The sequence below is a fragment of the Pagrus major genome, chromosome 13 (genome assembly GCF_040436345.1).
Source record: "Pagrus major chromosome 13, Pma_NU_1.0".
Lineage (NCBI taxonomy): Eukaryota > Metazoa > Chordata > Actinopteri > Spariformes > Sparidae > Pagrus > Pagrus major.
This window is the reverse complement of record NC_133227.1, coordinates 5,869,626-5,888,978: the sequence shown is the minus strand read 5'-3', so window position 1 is coordinate 5,888,978 and position 19,353 is coordinate 5,869,626. Positions and strand designations below refer to the sequence as shown.

Below are 19,353 nucleotides of genomic sequence, written 5' to 3'. Positions count from 1 at the left end.
TAACGTGGCCTTTTGGAGAGAAGTCTGGCCCCTGGGTGCAGTAACCAGCCAGGCCCTGCACTCTTTCACTCTGCAGGGACAGATTCCAGTTACTGAGCCTGGGGGACAGAGACAAAGATTGGCTCTGGCACCGTCATGCCTGAGGACGGAAATGATTGTTTTAAGTGATGAGATTATGCACAGATATACTGAAACTCCAAGAAAAGGATAAATGCAAACCTGAAGGTGACCCGCTCGTCCTCTGATCCTCAGCAGTGGAAGTCGTCTGCAGATAAACGGACTGAAAAGTAGAACCTGGGCTACACATTACCCTCCAACCAATCCTCTGTCAAGCCTGGCTCCGCCAAAATTACATATTAACCTGAAAGAGGCTACTCACTTCTCCTCCACTGTCACACTCATGCTGCCCTGCAGTCTTCTGGGCCCCATTAAACCCAGATACAACAGTCAAATCACTTCAATTACTTCTGCGTGCCTCCTCAGAATCACTCATTGAACTGCATACCAACCATTATATTGTGTTTTGTCATGCAGCAAGATTGCTTCATTTGGACGTGACTCACAGCAGTTAGAGGCCATGTCCAAATGATCCGAGCAGCGCGGCACAACCATGGGAAACAGCAGTGTATGAGAGCGTGTGTGTGCATACTGTATCAGAGTTTCTCTCATTTATTCTGTTTTGATAAATCATGTAAGAACTTTCTTTTGTTACTACTGAGCAATGAACCACACAAGAGACAAACAGCTACCCAGAGACACACACATGCACATGGACAGTCAGGTAGGACCTAGCATGGGAAGTCGTCAGCTGCCTCGCTGACCTTGTGGATGTCAATGAATGTTGGATGAAACGCTAAAAAACAACGTCAGCCTCAAACCACATGCTTACTTTCCCAACATGAAAGAAAATATCATGCAGTGGAAATTCTATGTTTAATGATCATTTTCACTACATATTGGAGCTGTGTGAAGTGTAATAGTAAAAAAAAGATAGATAACCGATAGATAACTAATTTGTACCATATTTACCATTTTTTTCTCAAAAAATTTGGCATTTTACAATACATGTCTTTTAAGGCCATTTTTGTCTGTTCATGAGTATATTCATATATCATTCACAGCCTGATTTATATTGTACTCCTAATAACGTGGCAAAAATGTAAAATTCTGAAATGGTTGTTGACAGCATTTTCTGATTTGTGGAGTGAGAAAAAGAAGTATCCAAACTTCCCTTTGTTAAAAGCTTTGACTCTAATGTGTCAACAAAACAAAAGAAAAACTTTGAACCTGGTTTTATCCAACGTTTAGATTTCTGTTCCGAAAATGCATGGGAACAAGTGCATATTCAACTAAAAAATAAACTTGTGATGCAAAAAATAATTGTCAAGTAACTAATCTACTGTGGAAGTTTCAAGGTGATGTTCAGTAGTTTTGGTTTCCTCTGTAGTGTCTCCCAAAACTGCATCATAACCACTAAATCACATTAATTTCTTTAATTTATTCTGTAGTAACAGTCATCTCATTCATTAATAAAGTAGGCTGCTATGTACTATCTGGACACTAGAGGGCGACAAGAGCCATAGTAAAAAATAGTATACATGTATGTGTCAGGCATCACATACATACACACAGAAAGGGGAAATTGGGAAACAATGTGGTCCTGTTGTGTAATACCTATGTTTTTTTGTTCTTGGCTGAATTTCAAATCCCTCTGGACTGATTCAGATCACCTGTGCGCAGAGTAAGGAGACTGAGTCCTGGTTAAGAGAGGTGGTGAATGGCCCCCAGGCTGGACCCTCATTCCGGATCTGTCCGTGACGCACTGCAGACCTCCTCCTGATAGATTACCAGCCAGAAACTTTGGTCTGTTTAGACCATAATTGAGGTTTATTTGCTGCCCCATTTCACTCTAGTTGAGGGAGATTGTGTTTATAGACCTTTTTCACTGTCAAAGCAGGAGAACCACAGGTGTGTGCCAATAATGTTAACGATGGCTCTATTCCTTTAAGCAATGTCGGTGAGTGAGCGTGCACGATACTGGACACAGTGGAACAAGCTCAACTAAATGCAATAAAGCCATCGTTCATGTAAGAAAATGCGCATTGTGCCTTCCCTGCTTTGCCAAGTCGAAATGTCTGTTGCGAAATAGGGGTTTATTCTTCAGTCCAGTTGAGTGACCACAAAAGTCACCAGTCAACTATAAGCTGCCTGCATCGGGGCCGTCTGCTACAATGCGTAGGCGTAATAGGGCAAGGCTGTCAGCTGCAGAGGTGCTGAAGGCTGAGTCACTGGAACCGCTGGTGGATGAAAACGAGGCAGATCCCTGAAGGCAAAAGAGCAACAACTAAGATCTCTGCATGCAATGCACAGAGAGAAACATGAGAAGAGATAAGCACTTGCAGGTGCCGTGTACCACTCAGCCCTGACGCAATCATCCCGCATCAGGTAAGTCTTATCAGCAGGTTCTGATTGCCAATCTGCTGCAGGTGTGTGTGCGTCAGCAGCTGGCCCAGTGTCTCAGTGAGCCTCTGCAAACACAACAAGCACAGAAACAACAGCAAAAACACCACAGCACAAATCCAACACAGATAATGACTGACTGTAACACCGAACTTACTTGTGCCTGTGTTGCTTGCCTTCCAAATAGCCGGATGCCTGCAGGTTTTCTTTTGTTTGTTTATCTTTGGTTTGTCTTAACTGAACCATTTCAAACCTAAGCCCCTATACATCTTCAGTTTTTCCCCCTTTTTTTTCATTGGGGACTTCAAAGCTTTTGCTTATCCCCTGAAGAGGCTTTTTCTAAAATTATCCAAGTAGCTGACATTTAGCATTCCCTGTAGATATACATACTTTTTGTTTATATCTTTATGTAGGTTGGGGCTGGTTTGTAGGCATTTTACTGCCATCACTGCCACAATACAAAGGAATGGATCCTGTTTGTCAGAGGCAAAAAAAAAGTAACCATTAATATTAATAACAGAAGGTCTTAAAAAGCTATTTTTGTTTACTTGGAAGCAAGATTTCAAAATGCTATTGCATATGAACATTATTTCCAATTCATGAGCTCCGGTTCTTCCCAAATGCTGAGCAGGATATTCACATCTGACCTGGTGTTGAATGTTGAAAACAAAAGACAAATGTGCTTCTTTACTGTTTGAAATGAGAGAACACATTACATTACATTTATTTATTTTATCCAAAGCAACCTACAATAAGTGCTTTTAATCATGACAATAATTCAAGATTTGCAAGAATAATGCAAGTGCACTGCCTACATCGACTAAACCTACTACCCTGCTGTATAAAAGAAAAAAATTAATACAAATACAATTATGTTGGTTACAGATTGTTCTCTCATGACTGGCTTTGAGGCTGCTGAGGTTGATTTATGGGAAAGGTTGTAAAAATATTTTCAGTCTGAAAGTGCAGTAAGACGACTACAGAAATATATGTAAAATGCATCACTGCTTATCATAATTGTTCTGTTTATACAAATATATTATGACTCATTAAGTACAACCGATAAAAAGAATAAATTTAATTTGTTTTTCAGCTATGGCAGACGAGGCTGAATACTATAAATAATTCCACATTTATGGTGAACCATTTTCATTTCTAAAAGAGAATTATCCGTATGTGTTTACTCATGTCACATCAAAGACATTTAATTGGTCCCTTAGGTCACTCAAGTTATTAAATTCACTGGACCATACCAACTTTATTGTTGGTGTTGAAAGCCAAGTACGATAAGTCTCCATTAGATTGTTTTGTCTTCTGCAGCTCTGATGAGGCAAAGCGTTCAGCAAGTTATGATAATATAGGTTGCAGATGTGCAGTCTGCCCCTCTGCCCTCAATAACACACTGTTAGCTGAGGCGGACACTTTAATTCAATCATGGTAGTCACTTAATATCTTAAATTAAACCTTATTCAAGGGATTTATGACACTACATATTTGCATAATGTATGCCTATATTCACAGTAGAGGTGAAGCTAACTGGAAGCTGTAAACATGACAGAGCCGACCAGAGACATGGTGAGCAGTGCTGGCTCAGGTGTGTGTGAGCTGACCAATCAGAGCAGACTGGGTATCTGGGGAAGACAGTGCTGCTGCAGTGGACAGTATGAGAAAACTGATGTGTTTGTGAGCACTAAAGCATGTAAACCTATTCTAGTAATAACCCAACATAAAATTGTGACCCTGAAATTGAGCATTATATGTCTCCTTTAAAATCAGTAGCTTACTGATAACCATTGATCACTTTGTTCACTAAACAAGTGTCAGCAAGACGCAAAAAACTTTGAAAGGTTAGGAGGTAATAGTAAAAAGACATTACAGTATGGTAACTTGATGCCTTTTTGTCTAGTGCCCTGAGTGTTTGTCTGTAAAGTGATTGCAAACTACAGTTCATGGTTTCTCAACAATGAGCTTTATTTGAAATAGGCCACAAAATAAAACAGAAATGAGCACTATTGATATTCAGTGTCTTAATAACAAAAACCCAAAAGTTTCCTACTTGGAAAGAAAACTGTGCTTTTATTGTAGCTGGTGTGTGTGTGTTATTTTTGTACAATTTATAAAAAAAAACATAACCAATGTCAGAGATATAGAGGCGACGTAAACCATACACCAAACAGTATCCTGTGTAAAACACATTCTTGTTTAATATTTCAATTTAAGTCAATATAACAGTAAATATAAAAGGAGGTAATGGTTCAAAATCCCGTAACTCTCACTGAGAAATAACTGTAAGTAGCAGAACCAAATATTATTTTGATGAGGATCATTATTAGGCTAGAAAACATAATATATAATTGACCTTTCAGACCCCATAAACACACACAAAGCTCACAATAGTCCTGTATTAGAGCATAAAAGCTGCAGTTGATACATTCATTATCTGCATATTAGTTCTTGTTCTGGCTGCTTGTAAAATGTTTATTTCTAAAGTCATTAGGAACGGACAGCTATGTTTGATTACAAAGAAAAAGCATTTTTTATGATGCGAAGAGCTCATAAAAAAGTAATGATCATGACCATTTCATGAAATAAAATGTTCAAAAGTCAAAGGGAGGGTGGGTTACATTTGGTGTAACACTTTCTGGCATGTTTTGAACAAAAATGCTTCAACATTTACAGATTGTTAATTCAAACACTTCAAGACAAAACTGGCAAGAAGTCGTGGCATTAAAAACCGCTGACCCTCTAATTTCTTCTGTATTCATCTGTTTTAAGAAAAACAACAATTACAAATTCTGTAAGCGATGAAAGACTTCATTTGTTTGAAGTGTGCAATAAAATCCATTTCACTATCGCTGTTTACTGGGTTGAGACTGGCAAAAGTCGAGGCAAAGAGTAAACAATATAACCAAAAACATTAAACTGAATTCAATAAAAAGTCTAATTCCCCCACGATATCAAGTGGACGGAATCAACTGGCAAGAGATGTGGCAAATAATAAAACATGAAAAACAAATTCTCCTTAATGACTCCTGAACACGACATCTGCAAAGTACTCAGTCAGCTGGCAACACATCAGACACAACATGTGATTCAGTTTCCAACTTGGAGTAGTTAATATAAATTCAAGCATTTGTATAAAAATGTAAACTAAAAAGGCAAGCGTAAGTTGGAATAATATTATAATACTGAACCTTCACCCTAATGTGTAATATCTTCAGTGATTTGTTAGCAGTAGTTACAATCTCAGCTGATGACTGAGCTTTATTGCGTGACTTTCAAATCTGAGCCCCTGAATAATGAGAGAGGAGGAGAGCAGCAGTCAAGAGGTGCTCTTTGAGAGGGGTGCAGGCACAGGTTTTCTCATCTTCTCAGGCCTCCCCCGCTGTCGGAAGTGAATTTCGGGCAAAGAAGGTGGTGAGCAGAGAGTCCGGCTTCTTCTCTTGTTTGGATGTCCTCCTACAGTGGAATCACAGGTAACTTTGTGAGCTTTACTCCTTCTTATTTCATCATATCTTAGTGTGTGCACACTATACTGTACAGTTTATATGGATTTACTCACAATTTCAGCATTGCTCCCACACACAGTGTCAGCACCAGTACGGTGATGATGACAACAGCGATGTAGACATAGACAGGTACCATGTCCCATCCAGGGTCAGGTGTGACTTCTTTCTTTTCTAGCACAAAAGCAAAAACACATAAAAGTCTAAAAAAAAAAGTCCAGACAAACCAGGAGGTCCTGATTTGAACATTTTATAGACACATAAGTAATCTGGACGCTGTGTTACAGCAGTCTGTATTACAAATTTTAAAACTTTCAAAATGGACTTCAAACCCCTGTCACTGATCTTTTTCAGTATCCAAAAAATAAGGGTATTCTGCATACATAGAGCTAAATGTTGCACAGTCTTCACCCACTGCGGTTGCACACACCCAAACATTACTAAAGCTGGAGTCAGAACTTTAACGTCATTGTAAATGTTTCAAATTAAATGTGCTAGACTGCATAACTCAAACATCTGACACCTGAAACACATTACATCTTATTTTTTGCATTGCTTTATTTAGTTCCGTGTTTCAGTCTCATTAAGATCAAGATGCTGAGAACAACACAGCAAGACAACTCAGTCAAACAGAGCAGTAATAAGAGACACACATACATACTTAAAAGATTCACATATCTAATTAAAAACATCAGCGAGAAGAACCATCATGGCTCTCAGAGGAATGAGTGTTTCTAACCAGTTTTCCCCAGTTCAGAGTTGGCACGCTATACTTGTTGACCTATGCTGTGATTCATGTCATGGTTGTTCACTTCGAACTGTGTACAGCCGTGGCCAAAAGTTTTGAGAATGACACAAGTGGTTTTGACAAAGTTTGCTGCTTCAGTGTTTTTAGATCTTTTTGTCAGATGTTACTATGGTATACTGAAGTATAAGTACAAGCATTTCATAAGTGTGAAAGGCTTTTATTGACAATTACATTAAATTTATGCAAAGAGTCAATATTTGCAGTGTTGACCCTTCTTTTTCAAGACCTCTGCAATTCGCCCTGGCATGCTGTCAATCAGCTTCTGGGCCACATCCTGACTGATGGCAGCCCATTCCTGCATAATCAATGCTTGGAGTTTGTCAGAATATGTGGGTTTTTGTTTGTCCACTCGCCTCTTGAGGATTGACCACAAGTTCTCAATGGGATTAAGGTCTGGGGAGTTTCCTGGCCATGGACCCAAAATTTCGATGTTTTGTTCCCCGAGCCACTCAGGATGCTTTACTGTTGGCATGACACAGGACTGATGGTAGCGCTCACCTTTTCTTCTCCGGACAAGCTTTTTTCCGGATGCCCCAAACAATCGGAAAGGGGATTCATCAGAGAAAATGACTTTACCCCAGTCCTCAGCAGTCCAATCCCTGTACCTTTTGCAGAATATCAGTGTGTCCCTGATGTTTTTCCTGGAGAGAAGTGGCTTCTTTGCTGCCCTTCTTGACACCAGGCCATCCTCCAAAAGTCTTCGCCTCACTGTGCGTGCAGATGCACTCACACCTGCCTGCTGCCATTCCTGAGCAAGCTCTGCACTGGTGGTGCCCAGATCCTGCAGCTGAAATCAACTTTAGGAGACGGTCCTGGCGCTTGCTGGACTTTCTTGGGGCGCCCCGAAGCCTTCTTTACAGCAATTGAACCTCTCTCCTTGAAGTTCTTGATGATCTGATAAATGTTTGATTTACGTGCGATCTTACTAGCAGCAATATCCTTGCCTGTGAAGCCCTTTTTGTGCAAAGCAATGATGACTGCACGTATTCTAACTCAATCAGTATGACAGAGTGATCTCCAGCCTTGTCCTCGTCAACACTCTCACCTGTGTTAACGAGAGAATCACTGACATGATGTCAGCTGGTCCTTTTGTGGCAGGAGTGAAATGCAGTGGAAATGTTTTTTGGGGGGATTAAGTTCATTTTAATGTCAAAGAGGGACTTTGCAATTATTTGAAATTCATCTGATCACTCTTCATAACATTCTGGAGTATGTGCAAATTGCCATCATAAAAACGAGGCAGCAGACTTTGTGAAAATTAATATTTGTGTCATTCTCAAAACTTTTGGCCACTGCTGTACAGTGTACAGAAAAATAGCAAAAGTTTTCTTGAGTATATCGAATCAAATAGTCTGGTAAATGGCTTTCAGTGGTTTATGGGCAGTGGCAGCTCCAAAAACATACGAGATATCTCCATAATCCACTTTAGCTAGTATAGGGGATTGTACACTGTAGTTATTGTTCTCACTGAAAAGAGAAACAAGCTTTGTTCTACTCCAATTTCTATTTTTAGTGTTTTAGTGATGTGTTGGATATGAGCTCTTAACCAAATTCCTAAGTATTTATAATGCTCTACTGTATGATTGGATTTCCACGTTTTAAATTAATTTAAAAGGTCTGAAGGGCGCCAATAGAAGACTGTGACTGACAATAGAGCTAACAACAGGAGGCCTAAAATTGACCCTTGTGGGACACCATTATCAACCATCTGCAGTGCAATGAAGGAAACTCACACCAGCACAGTTTGATCAGAACTTTTATTTTATGAATACATCATGATGCTCAAAGTAGAATGATAGTTTCAACCTGAAACTAGGGATTATTTGAATTTTAACAAGAAGAGAAGTCTGAATAAACTGGCAAGAGATGTGGCAAGTGATCAACCAGAAAACACTCAAACAAACAGCAAAAGAATACGTTATCTTATTATTGGTGGACATAGAAAAGGATGAGGACTTGTCTGAGGTCAGTTTCAACAGAAGGTGGTGAAGTAGGCAGTCTGTGTCCAACAGCCACATTTACCTTCTGGTGGCAAAAATGACTGACTGGACTCGTATTGAACCCCCTTTCTTCTACTCTGTGCAATGTGTATACGCCAATGCCCTCAAATAACATTAAAGTACAGTGCACATAGCAGAATACAGCTGGCAGCTTCATCATATAAGAACCCAAGAAAACAACTAGCAGTCATAAAGCTAAACAAGTTACATCATTATGGTCAGCTCAGTGCTGTCAAAAGTACAGTTATGTACCTCATGTCAAAAATGCCCCTTTATATACAATGTCTCATGAGGCAAAGGAGAAAAGAAACACTGACATTTTTTCTTGCAAATCTTGAATTGCGTTACGTCCCACTCATTACCACAAAGGTGTACTCACAAGTCAATAGTGTAAACACACAGAGGTATGACTTGTGTGTCAAGGTGAAATAACTTCAGTAAGTGTACCTTTAGTGCAGGCCACTCATAGACATTTATAACCTAAACTTTCAAAGTTGAACCTTAATGGTTGAAGAAAGGTTACATCCTTCTCATTAGCGCCAATTATGCTTAACATCTGTGTACATTTCAGGCAATCTTCAGTGAAAAAAACAAAAATAGCAATCTAAGTTAAAAAAAAAATGTAATGCAACAATAAACATGAAGTGCAATAATAAATATAGATTTACATTGATAGTCCGTCTACAAGACAGGTGCTTAAGATAATGCTGGACACCATTTAAGGTGCTTAACTGGTTTTAATGCCTTTTTTTAAAGAGGTACAAAATAAAGTCAAGTATAACTTGACAGCTCAAAAAATGAACTTTTAGTTTTTGTTCAGGATGTTGCCGTTACACCTCTGAAACCTAAATGGAAGATGACCTTTCATCCTGCCCTCCAAAAGACCAATGCAAGGAAACATCTGTGGCTGTAAAACAAAAGAGGACACATTAGAAAGATGGCACAAATGATGACTTTTGTTTGTTGTTTGTTTTCATAAAAGGACTATGCTTCAATGCTGTCTGATTTTTAAACAAAAATGAACACATTAGAATGACTGTCAGTATCACAAAATGTCAGTGGATATGTGTCTTTTATAGTTCTTATAGATATGTTTTCTTTTATTTAAAAAGAAAAATACAAAATCCTGTTTAGCTCTGAAAATGATATGGAGCAAAATAAAGTGTTGAAGTTGATTGAGAACACAGGGAAGGATGAACCGTGGCACTAATAAGAATCTAATTAAAATAAAACAGTGATAATAATAAATAATAAAAATTTAAACTTACCATCTAATGACGACATGAGGGCCTTCCAGCTGGGAATCCACAAAGTTAATGTGACTCACGAGGACTTGCTGATGTGGCTTTAAACAAAAAAGTTGCTTTACAACTTAGTTTTTATTCATTGAAAAAACTAAAACACTTTTAAAAGATCCCTCAAGAATGTGGATATAACTCAAATCTTTCAGGAATTTAAACCCAAATGAAACACCCAAACAGACTTACACATTTGTCTGTGACACATCAATACGTGCAACAAAACGATTTAGTGATTGAGGGAAAAATCTAACGGGACAGTGACTGGGAGAGTACTGACGATTGATGGAGCATTCATAATGTCTTTTAAGTTTTCCATAATAAAAGCTTGTTTGTCACACTGGTGAACTGATTTTACCCTAGAAATTAGATTTATATACTCAAATATAAGCTAGAAAAACATTGTATTTTTGTCATAAATTGAAACATCATTACCTGGGTGGCATGTCGGACGACTCCAATCACTCCAAAGGCTTTTTTCTGCACAATACTTGTTCAATTGGGACCGAACCCTGAAGCAGTGTCTTATTTTGTCATTGATGGTGGTCAGAGTTAGGCTCGTCTCGTCTCGTTTGGGTGAAATCAGCTCCTGTCAACAAAAATGAGTGAAGAAATTAAAGTCAGCTTATAGCCTGAAGCCTAAACTAGCTTAAAGCTGCATGAATCAACATTTTTGTGTAAGTATTAGTAAATCTAGTGATGCATTTGTATGACCACAGTCTTCCACAGGGATAGGCAGATGTATTGCTGAAGCTATTAGCGAGCTAGAGGCACAAAATGGCAGTTAGCAATGACAACGATGCGCTTCGCTCACAGTACACAACCACTGAGCATGCTCTTCGGCAGCTTGATAACACAGTAGCACCAAGCACACAGCCCATGACCCAAAAAATGAGTGACAGACTGTCGTTCAGCCGCTAGCCGAATACCACAAAGCACACAGCCGCTGAGCCCAATACAAGAGTTACTCTTGTAACGGCTAACGTTAGCCCAAAGCACACAGCCCCTGAGCCGAACAGAGCTGCGGTGGCAACAGCTGCCTCCTTCTGCTGCTCAGGTTGGCATAAAGCACACACCCAGAGTAACTGTCACGCTGGGTAGCCTGTTAGGACTGAGGTATGTTTTGTGAGAGCTTTTTTGCTTGTGTGAATACGATTGTGGCATTTCGGCATTTAACTGAGGTGTTTGTTAATCTATTTATTAGTCTAAAAAGCTAAGAGAACGTGTTCAATGTAGCGACAAGGCAGTTGGTGAAGTCAGACAGTGCGTGTTCATGTGTTTTGGAAGGGTGTTTGCTTTTACTGGTTTACGCTTGGACCACACTGCCTGCTCGTTCGGTGCGTCGTGGCTACATTGCTGAACTGCTGTGGCTCACACGCATGTACGTAAACACGGCAGGCAGCGCAGCTCCTGGAAAAAAACTGCCTTCCACCTGTTATATTCTACAGATACAGGCATTAAAACTGCAGTGAAACGTGATATGGTGACGATTTTGACATATGAGGTTATTTTCAGGTCTATTTTTGCTGAGAACTGTATCCGTGTTGCGGTAAAAATTTGGCCAGAAACTGAATCGCTAAACGACGCTTAATGAATTTTACACTGTCTTTTTTTAATGCCTTTTTTGTGTCTTTCCTATCATGTCTCTCTTGCCTTGAAATAAATAAATGACGTGCCGCTACAGCCTCGCTTGACACACTTGAGCCGCACTAATCACGCCGGCTGTGTGTCTGCCCTGACCTGTTAACATGGATGCCAGAATTTCCGACATGCAAATGCGCTGTTCACGCAGGCAGTCAGTGTGTTCAGCGCATTGGAGTCTTACCAACTCCAAATTTAAATGTTTTAGCTTGGTGATGTAGTTTATCAAGCATGTTATTAAAAAGTCTCATAACTTTATACAACTTTAAAAAGGCATGTCTAAAACTGCAGTGGAAATTTGCATGTAAGAGTATATTAGAGGCTCATTTAGTGCCAAAAATGTTTGCATGTCTCAGTTTTGTAATCACTTCAGTTTTGTAATCACTTCTGTAATGAAGGTGGCGCTGAGACATTTTAATGCTTCTTCTCTTTTGTGTAGGTGTTGCGGTCTTCACAAGACAAATCATGCCTAGAATTTTATTATTGCTTTTTAATGTATTTTTTTTACGTCTGTTGAATCGGATGTGTCTGATTCACATAACTTGGAATCGAGTATTCTGCCTTGCCAAGATCGTCAAAATGCCAACAGTGTTCTGCACCCTAAAAAGCTGCAATTATCAACTGACAGTTATAGGTTTGTTCTTGACACATAGTATATGTGTTACTGTAATTCACTCGCTTTGGTAAGTGGTGTCATGATGAATCACTTAAAGCTTGGTTGCCGCAGGTTAGTGAATCAATAGATCAATTTATTCCAGATAAACTGGGAACTTTCTTGAATATAAGGTGTACGTGTGTCCACACTCCTGGATCCACACTCTTCACATATATTTAATATTATTTACTTGTATCAGACATTCTCTCAATGAAAATGTGATTTTGTTGTCCTGTTCTGTAAACGCAACATCGGTTGAATGTCTGTTCCCTCCTTTCCCCTTCCCTCCTCTGTGGCTCTGAATGAGGTTTCTTCCATCTCACTCAAATCGAGGGTTTAAGGACAGAGGATGTCGTTTACAGATTGTTAAGCCCACTGAGGCAATGTGATTGTGATTTGGGGCGGTATAAATAAAACTGACTTGATGTCTACAGAAGGTGCTCTTTTTGATTGAAGTTTTTAAGCTCAGTAGCTTATTATTTTACTTTTCCTTGTATGCTTATATGACTAATCCTGTTTTCAGCAGGTGGCTCTGCAATGCTTTCATCACTATTGCATCAGTGCCTTAGAGATTGCCAACAATAAACGTCTGTAGATAATCCATACCGATGCAATTTTTCCATCCTGTCCCTCTTGATTGTGTTCGACCTCCCATTCAAGGCAGTGTCCAGGAACCCTGCCAAAGGGAAGGTCCCAGCGTACTTCAAGCTGCGTGTCAGGGCCTGTTTGTAGATACAGCTTCTCCGTGGGATCAGGCTTCACTGCATGAACATAAAAACACAGAAGAGCAGATTACAGACTGTGACTCGAAGCTGAGAGAAAATCAGTTAACGCAGGCTCAAAACATTGGGACAATAATCACTTTGCCCTGACTAAGTCTGAATGTTATGTCTTTACTGCTGCTATCAGAACGTGCATGTACCGTGGTCTTGGATTTGCAGGGAGATGAATGCTGGTTTAAGGGGGCCTTCAGGAGAGGAGCCATTGACACAGAAGTTGATGTCAGTGAAAACGGGGAGATTTGTCCCTGTGAAGTTGCAGCCGCTCCTGACTCCGCTCGATATGAGGTATTTCGGACATTCCTCCGCCTTTCCCAGTTCATTGTACCTGTGGAAGAGACAGACCAGCTTTGTTGAGATCATAAGGTCACCATCACCTTAATTCTTCAAGGGTCGGTGGCCATTGATTTGAGGTACTCAGTCGCATAAAACTTCAACAACACTTATTAAACAGTTATTCAAGATCATCTGCAATTTTCAGCATAATTGAGACAATGTTGCTCCTGATGATAATGAAGTGGATTTCGACACACTGTAAATACAATTCTTTAGGGGGTTACATGAGGCTAATGGATCGCTGATCGATATTTCCAACACTCTGTTTACATTTGCTTGTCTCATTCATTGACGCTGATTTCTCTCTGTGCACGTTTAGCTAATTGCAAGATGACCATTAAACAAGACCTATTATGCTTTTTTGTTTTTTTCCTTTCCTTCAGTGCTTTTAAGGGCTCTTGTACATGTAAAAGGTCTTGAAAGTTAAAAAGGTCGATGCACGCACCAACAGAAGCTCCTCTCTCCCACATAAAACTCTACTCCCTAAATGCCTCGTCACTAGCCTCGCCTTTAAAGGTTGGCCATGTGTTGTAGTTTGCTTGATTCCCCACAACAAAGAGCCACTCATGCATTTTGGCATGAAGCTTTCGTAAGCTTTCTCACAGACTTTTAGGTGCCAACTGCATGCCGTTTCCTTTAAAAGGAGGGAAAAAGTTTGTCTTTGTGAGAGCTTTCCACCAAAATATGTCCTGAGGTGATTCTAAACATTTCAACCTGCTCGGTGTGCAAGATGCTGGATCTTGAATATTAGAGGTGTGGACATTTCTCGATTATATAATGCATCGCGATGCGGACGTGGAAGTTTCTGCATTGATGCATGGACAATGAAGTTACGTTGCGACGTTGCTCCCATGCTTTGAATTGTGGGTGGACATTTGGCTAACATTAATTATGTAGGAGGCATGTTGGAGGGAGGCAGAGATCATCTGAGAGTGATTTAAAAAAAGTATTTTTTTCAACGGACATCTCGGGGGACATGTCGAACCTTATGAACTTGCTGGGAAGCACGAACTGGATGAGACCCATGCTGAGCGTGACCTCTGCCTCACAACAATTAATACTCATGTTAGGCATTTAAACCTGAAGCTAATGTCTGCAGCCATTAATAATAACAGCAAGGCACTGCAGATGGATACATGTTTTGTTTGTGTAATGTTTATATATTGAAAACATGCAGCTTTTATTTTGTAGACTGCTGTAGTCTGATTATTGGAAGGACTTTCTCATAAAAGGGGAATTTAAATGATGAAAAAGTAGCCACGTGCAGTTATATAGATCAGTGAGGATGCCATACACTGAGATGCATCGAGATACATCGAGAGGGGATCATCAAAGTGGTTAGGATTTATCTTCCGTGAAACAATGAACGTCTGTACCAAAATTCAAGGGAATCCAACCATTAGATATTTTGTTCTGGACCAAAGTGGTGGTCTAAACAAGTGTAAACCTACTGTGGCGTCACTCATTGGCTTGTGGTGTTTCAAGTTTTGTATATCGTTGCCATCTTGGCTTTTTCAAGTGACAAGTCAGGTCATTTTCTCACAAGCTTACATACAATCTGACTTCTTTTTGAAACCAGTGGAGTCGCCCCCTGCTGGCCTTTAGAAGGAGTGCATGTTTACGCACTTGTAAACATGCATTGGCTTCATCCTTATTTTAAACAGCCGATGTGTCTAACTGACTGGCATGGCTATAATCGTTGATGGGATGTGACATACCAGAAATATAGATTGTGCTGTGAGTTGGCTGGCGTCTTTGGGCTCCTTCCCCAAGTACACTCCATGTACTTCATGTTATGGTACACACAGACAAAATCCTGGACTGCTGTGCCCGCAACACCTTTAAGTAGAAAGATGAATAAAGCCAATCAATGTTAAATCATAAATTTGTCTAATTTTGATGTTTTCTCTGTCATCGATAAAAGCTTTCAGACTGACCTGTGCTGGGAGGTTTCTGGACCAGTTCAGTGTAGTTAGTGCTCTTGATCAAAGTGCCGTTGGTGCAGGGTCCATTCAGCAAGGTGTACACTCTCACTCTAACATCTTTCATCAGATCGAACTGGGCGCTGTATTTCCTCCGAGGTGTCCTGACAGCCTGCCGATCAGAAATACAACACTGTTAAGATTATTTATATGGGAGGTGTGGGAAAACTGATACCGTGCTTCCCTGGAAATGCTTGAAACGGAACATTGTTGTCAGTCGGTCCTGTCTGAAACAAAATACCTCAGCTGTTAAAAAAGTTCATGCCCTGGAGGTTTTGAGTATCTTTTGAGAAACTGTTACCCTGCCAATGCTAAATGCCCCATTGTAAACACATGCCACTGAGACAGGGCAGGGCTGTGAAAAAAATGATATTAATTCTCAGTAAAAACCTGTTGGACTGTATGAGATTGTGAAAGAAAGAGATTTATGCATTGTCAAGGTAGTCTAGACTCAACATAGCGGCAGTCACACTCATCGTCAAAGGGTGAGATATGGTCATCTGTCTTTGTCATCATAACATGACTCATTGTTGCCCAAGATACCAGTATCCGTCAGGAACATTTCCATGTCTAAATTATTGTCATAATCCTGTTCATTTAACCACATACAGGCAGTCACAATGAAGACCTGGGAATTTTACGGTTAGTCCATTCTTGGTAAAACGTATCATGCTGCAATGACGGAAGTGCTGCAGTACTGAAAATGAGCATAATTTGAGATATTTCTATGTTTTGATCCTGTGAGATTATGTTGCAATAATGACATAACAATGCCTCCATTCATCGTCTCATTTGGATAGCTGATCAGGTGAAAAAAATCTTAGTTAGAGTTAGACGAGTTTGCAAGGACAGAATTAAAAGGTTTGCACTTACACTCCAGCTGTTCCTGTATGTGTCAAAGTACTCCAGCTGATACAGTTTGGGGCACTCTGTCTTGTTAATGAGACTGGTTGGGAGGCTCCATGTAATGTCAAGATATCCAAGATGACCAGGGTCTGATATCACGATGTCCACAGGAGGATCCACTGTAAGTGAAAAGGATATGTATTTACAGACTGTGTGCATTTGAGTGTGATTGTTAGTGTTCGGTCTTTGTTTAGAAACCCACACATGGGTGCCATTTACACTGGGGCCACTTTTTTGTCCCCTTCACTTTTATAAAAGCATTATTTGTTAAAAAATCATTTGGAAAACAGTTTGCACCAAGAAATGTTAATTAATGAAAGAGAACACTTTGCTGCTGAGTCTAGTTTGAAATTATGACAATATCATATACATTTTATCAAAGTGTGTACAATACACTATAAACTGAGGCTAAGCAACAACCTACAACATGTGCAGGAAGAGTGTTATTATTCATTAAATAATAGGTCTTATCAGGATATACTGTAAGATCAGTATGTACATTGAAAAAACTTAAAGTTCTGTGCGTCTTATTTAACAGATTTTTGAACACAATAATATAATGACTTACAGTACAGAGCTTCTTGCTTAAGTTAAGTCATTTACATCTATTTTCCTCTTGGACATCACGCTGTTTTGGTTCAAAAAATGTTTGCTGCTTTACTTTTCTATTATTTAAATCTCCTCGGTTGAATGTGATTCATGAACTCTTCGGAAGTTTGTTTCACTAACTTAAAAAAAGTAAATTCTGCATGGTGTTTTGTTACTTATGTTGGTCAATATTGTGCGTTATACACTAGATTTGCCTAAAATCAGGCGTTCAAGATTGTCTAAGAAATCTTTTATCTTTTCACTGAGCCCCTCTGTCCACACCATGGCTCCCACACTCTCACCAGGTGACAAACAGCACACCGTGAAACGATCCATTGCAGCATGAATGTCTTGAAAAATAATCTAATCACTGCCTGTTGCAGATTATTGCGTGCGCATTCATTAGATCTCATTCCATGGAAAGGTTTGCGCGAAGTCGCACCCATGCCGGCAACCATCGCCTGTCTCTGAACGATTTATTCATTGTACAACATTCATCAATCTTATCTCCTTTTGACAGGTTTCCACGGCGCGTGAGCGATTTATCTGCGCTTAAAATTAGTATGCGACTGAAAAGTTAATGATTGACATAAACAATTGTGGACCAACCTGTAAACCCATTGCAAAGCAAGCTCTCCCTCCAGTGCATTAGGAGCAGCATCAGTGCAGCTTGATGAGTCAGCCAGCATTTACCCGCCATCAGCAGCCTGTGTACACACCGACAACCACAAACTGAATTAAAAAAGATTTTAAAATCGGGCAAAATAAAATAAGATGAATTTAACAGGATAATAACGGCCTTATTGTTTCAAAAACACACATAATATAAATAAATATACTGTATATATTTTGTTTTTACAGATGACATGGTAGTTAAGATTTCACTGAACGATTTTTCTTTTCTTTTTACAAAAAGAACCAAAATCCCCACAAAGTGGGAGATCTTAGGTAGATAACAATCACAATAAATATGAATTTAAATTGAAATCTCTGAAGAAAAAAAAAGAAATCAGGATTAAAAAGCCGAATCAAACACAAATACTCACCTTTTTAAGGAAACAAAAATAAATATCCATATCCCCATGAAACCAAATAAATACACAACAGTCGAGGAAATGTCGCCACATGACTGAATGATGTCTGAATCAAGAGCCTGGTACTTACATGAGGGTGTGAGAGCGTTGTTCCCTGCGCAGGCTGAGCGTGTGAGACTGACACAGCGTGGGTGGACTGACCAATTTATGCTGCTCATGAGAGAGCCTCACCGCAGTGAGATCCCGCGTCTGCATTGATGTTGTTTTGGTTTGACTGTGAGCATGTTGCTCCGAGGAACAGGAGGTGAAGAAGAGGAGGGAGAAAAACAATTAGGTTCATTAACCCTTTCAACACTTGTCATTTCATGTTGCCTCTCGCCCTGTTACTGAGATTTCTGGATGAATTACAGTTCCACCGAAGTTCCCCTCGCACACAACCTGACCAAATAAGGCATCTTTGCTTCTTCAAAGATGACTTCTTCACAAACCCACTGTAACAATACGCATGTCTACTTGACATTCATTCAACCATCTTTGGATGGTTGAATCTTCAAACCACAAGAGGTCAGTAAAACAAAGCTTTTGTGTGCGCCTTGGGAAAAGTCCAGTTTGTTGCAAAATGTTTCATTTGATTGGAAGTGAACCCCTGGGCACCTGTCAGGTGAGTCATCTGGTATTAGTCAGCACCTGGCATGTTATGTTTCTACCCATGGCAACCAGTCACCAGAAGAAACATGACACGACCCCTCCCTCTACTTATGTGTCTGGATACATATCGAATCACTGGATTTCTGTGAAGTTAGATGAGATCTTGACTTGAACTTGAACCTGAGATTGAACTTTTGCCTGGCATCAGACGTCACCAAAAAACTGCCATGTGCCAAACACTTAGAGGAGGTCATATTATACAGGGAAACGTTAGCTTTTGCCGGGTGAATAAGGGGGAGAAAGCGTGGTGTGATGTATTTTTGCAGGTTCCCTCAGCAAAACAGCCACTTTTAATATTGCCAGTTGGCAAAAAAACAGTTGTGGCAGTGGGTGTGGCCTATAACCAAAAAAGTGCACAACTTTTAGACAGATTTGGAGATCTGGACCATAATCGCAACAAGTCTCACTCCATTGGAAGGCCCCTCCGTGGATCCAAGTCGGCTCTGACCCATCAAGGCATGGACACGGGTCTCCTGGAGGTGTCCTGTAGTCGTTTCCTGTGGTGTCTAGCATCAGGGCATTGACGGTAGTCATTTGAGCTCTGTGGGTTGCGAGATAGGGCCACCGTCAATCGGACTTGTCCCACAGATGCATGATCGGTTTGGGTTTTGGAGAATTTGGAGGCCAACTTGATGCCTTGAGCTCTTTGTCA

The 19,353-nt window shown here is 40.0% G+C and overlaps 1 protein-coding gene across 2 annotated transcripts; it reads right to left on the bottom strand.

The window, feature by feature from the left end:
• Nucleotides 1–4,641: 4,641 nt before the first annotated feature.
• il13ra2 (interleukin 13 receptor, alpha 2) lies at nucleotides 4,642–18,250 on the bottom strand. 2 transcript variants are annotated; one of them, XM_073480114.1, is made up of 10 exons: nucleotides 18,124–18,250; nucleotides 17,569–17,666; nucleotides 16,339–16,490; nucleotides 15,421–15,577; nucleotides 15,202–15,322; nucleotides 13,291–13,475; nucleotides 12,975–13,129; nucleotides 10,508–10,661; nucleotides 6,023–6,140; nucleotides 4,642–5,919 (listed from the first exon to the last, which is right to left on the bottom strand). In XM_073480114.1, the coding sequence occupies exons 1-10, from the start codon at nucleotides 18,246–18,248 to the stop codon at nucleotides 5,832–5,834; spliced, it is 1,353 nt and encodes a 450-aa protein (XP_073336215.1). In that variant the 5' UTR covers nucleotides 18,249–18,250; the 3' UTR covers nucleotides 4,642–5,831. The 2 variants fall into 2 exon arrangements, with proteins under 2 accessions (XP_073336215.1, XP_073336216.1); XM_073480115.1 differs by lacking the exons at nucleotides 4,642–5,919; nucleotides 6,023–6,140 and adding exons at nucleotides 8,522–9,681; nucleotides 10,043–10,119.
• Between the last annotated feature and the right edge of the window lie 1,103 nt (nucleotides 18,251–19,353).

Coding starts and splice junctions, on each gene's coding strand:
- il13ra2 (XM_073480114.1), bottom strand. CDS start 18,248: ATGCAGACGCGGGATCTCACTGCGGTGAGGCTCTCTCATGAGCAGCAT. Junction 13,476..15,201: donor CAGCACAATCTATATTTCTG/GTATGTCACATC, acceptor TCTCTTCCACAG/GTACAATGAACTGGGAAAGG. Junction 10,662..12,974: donor AGGATGGAAAAATTGCATCG/GTATGGATTATC, acceptor TTTTGTTGACAG/GAGCTGATTTCACCCAAACG.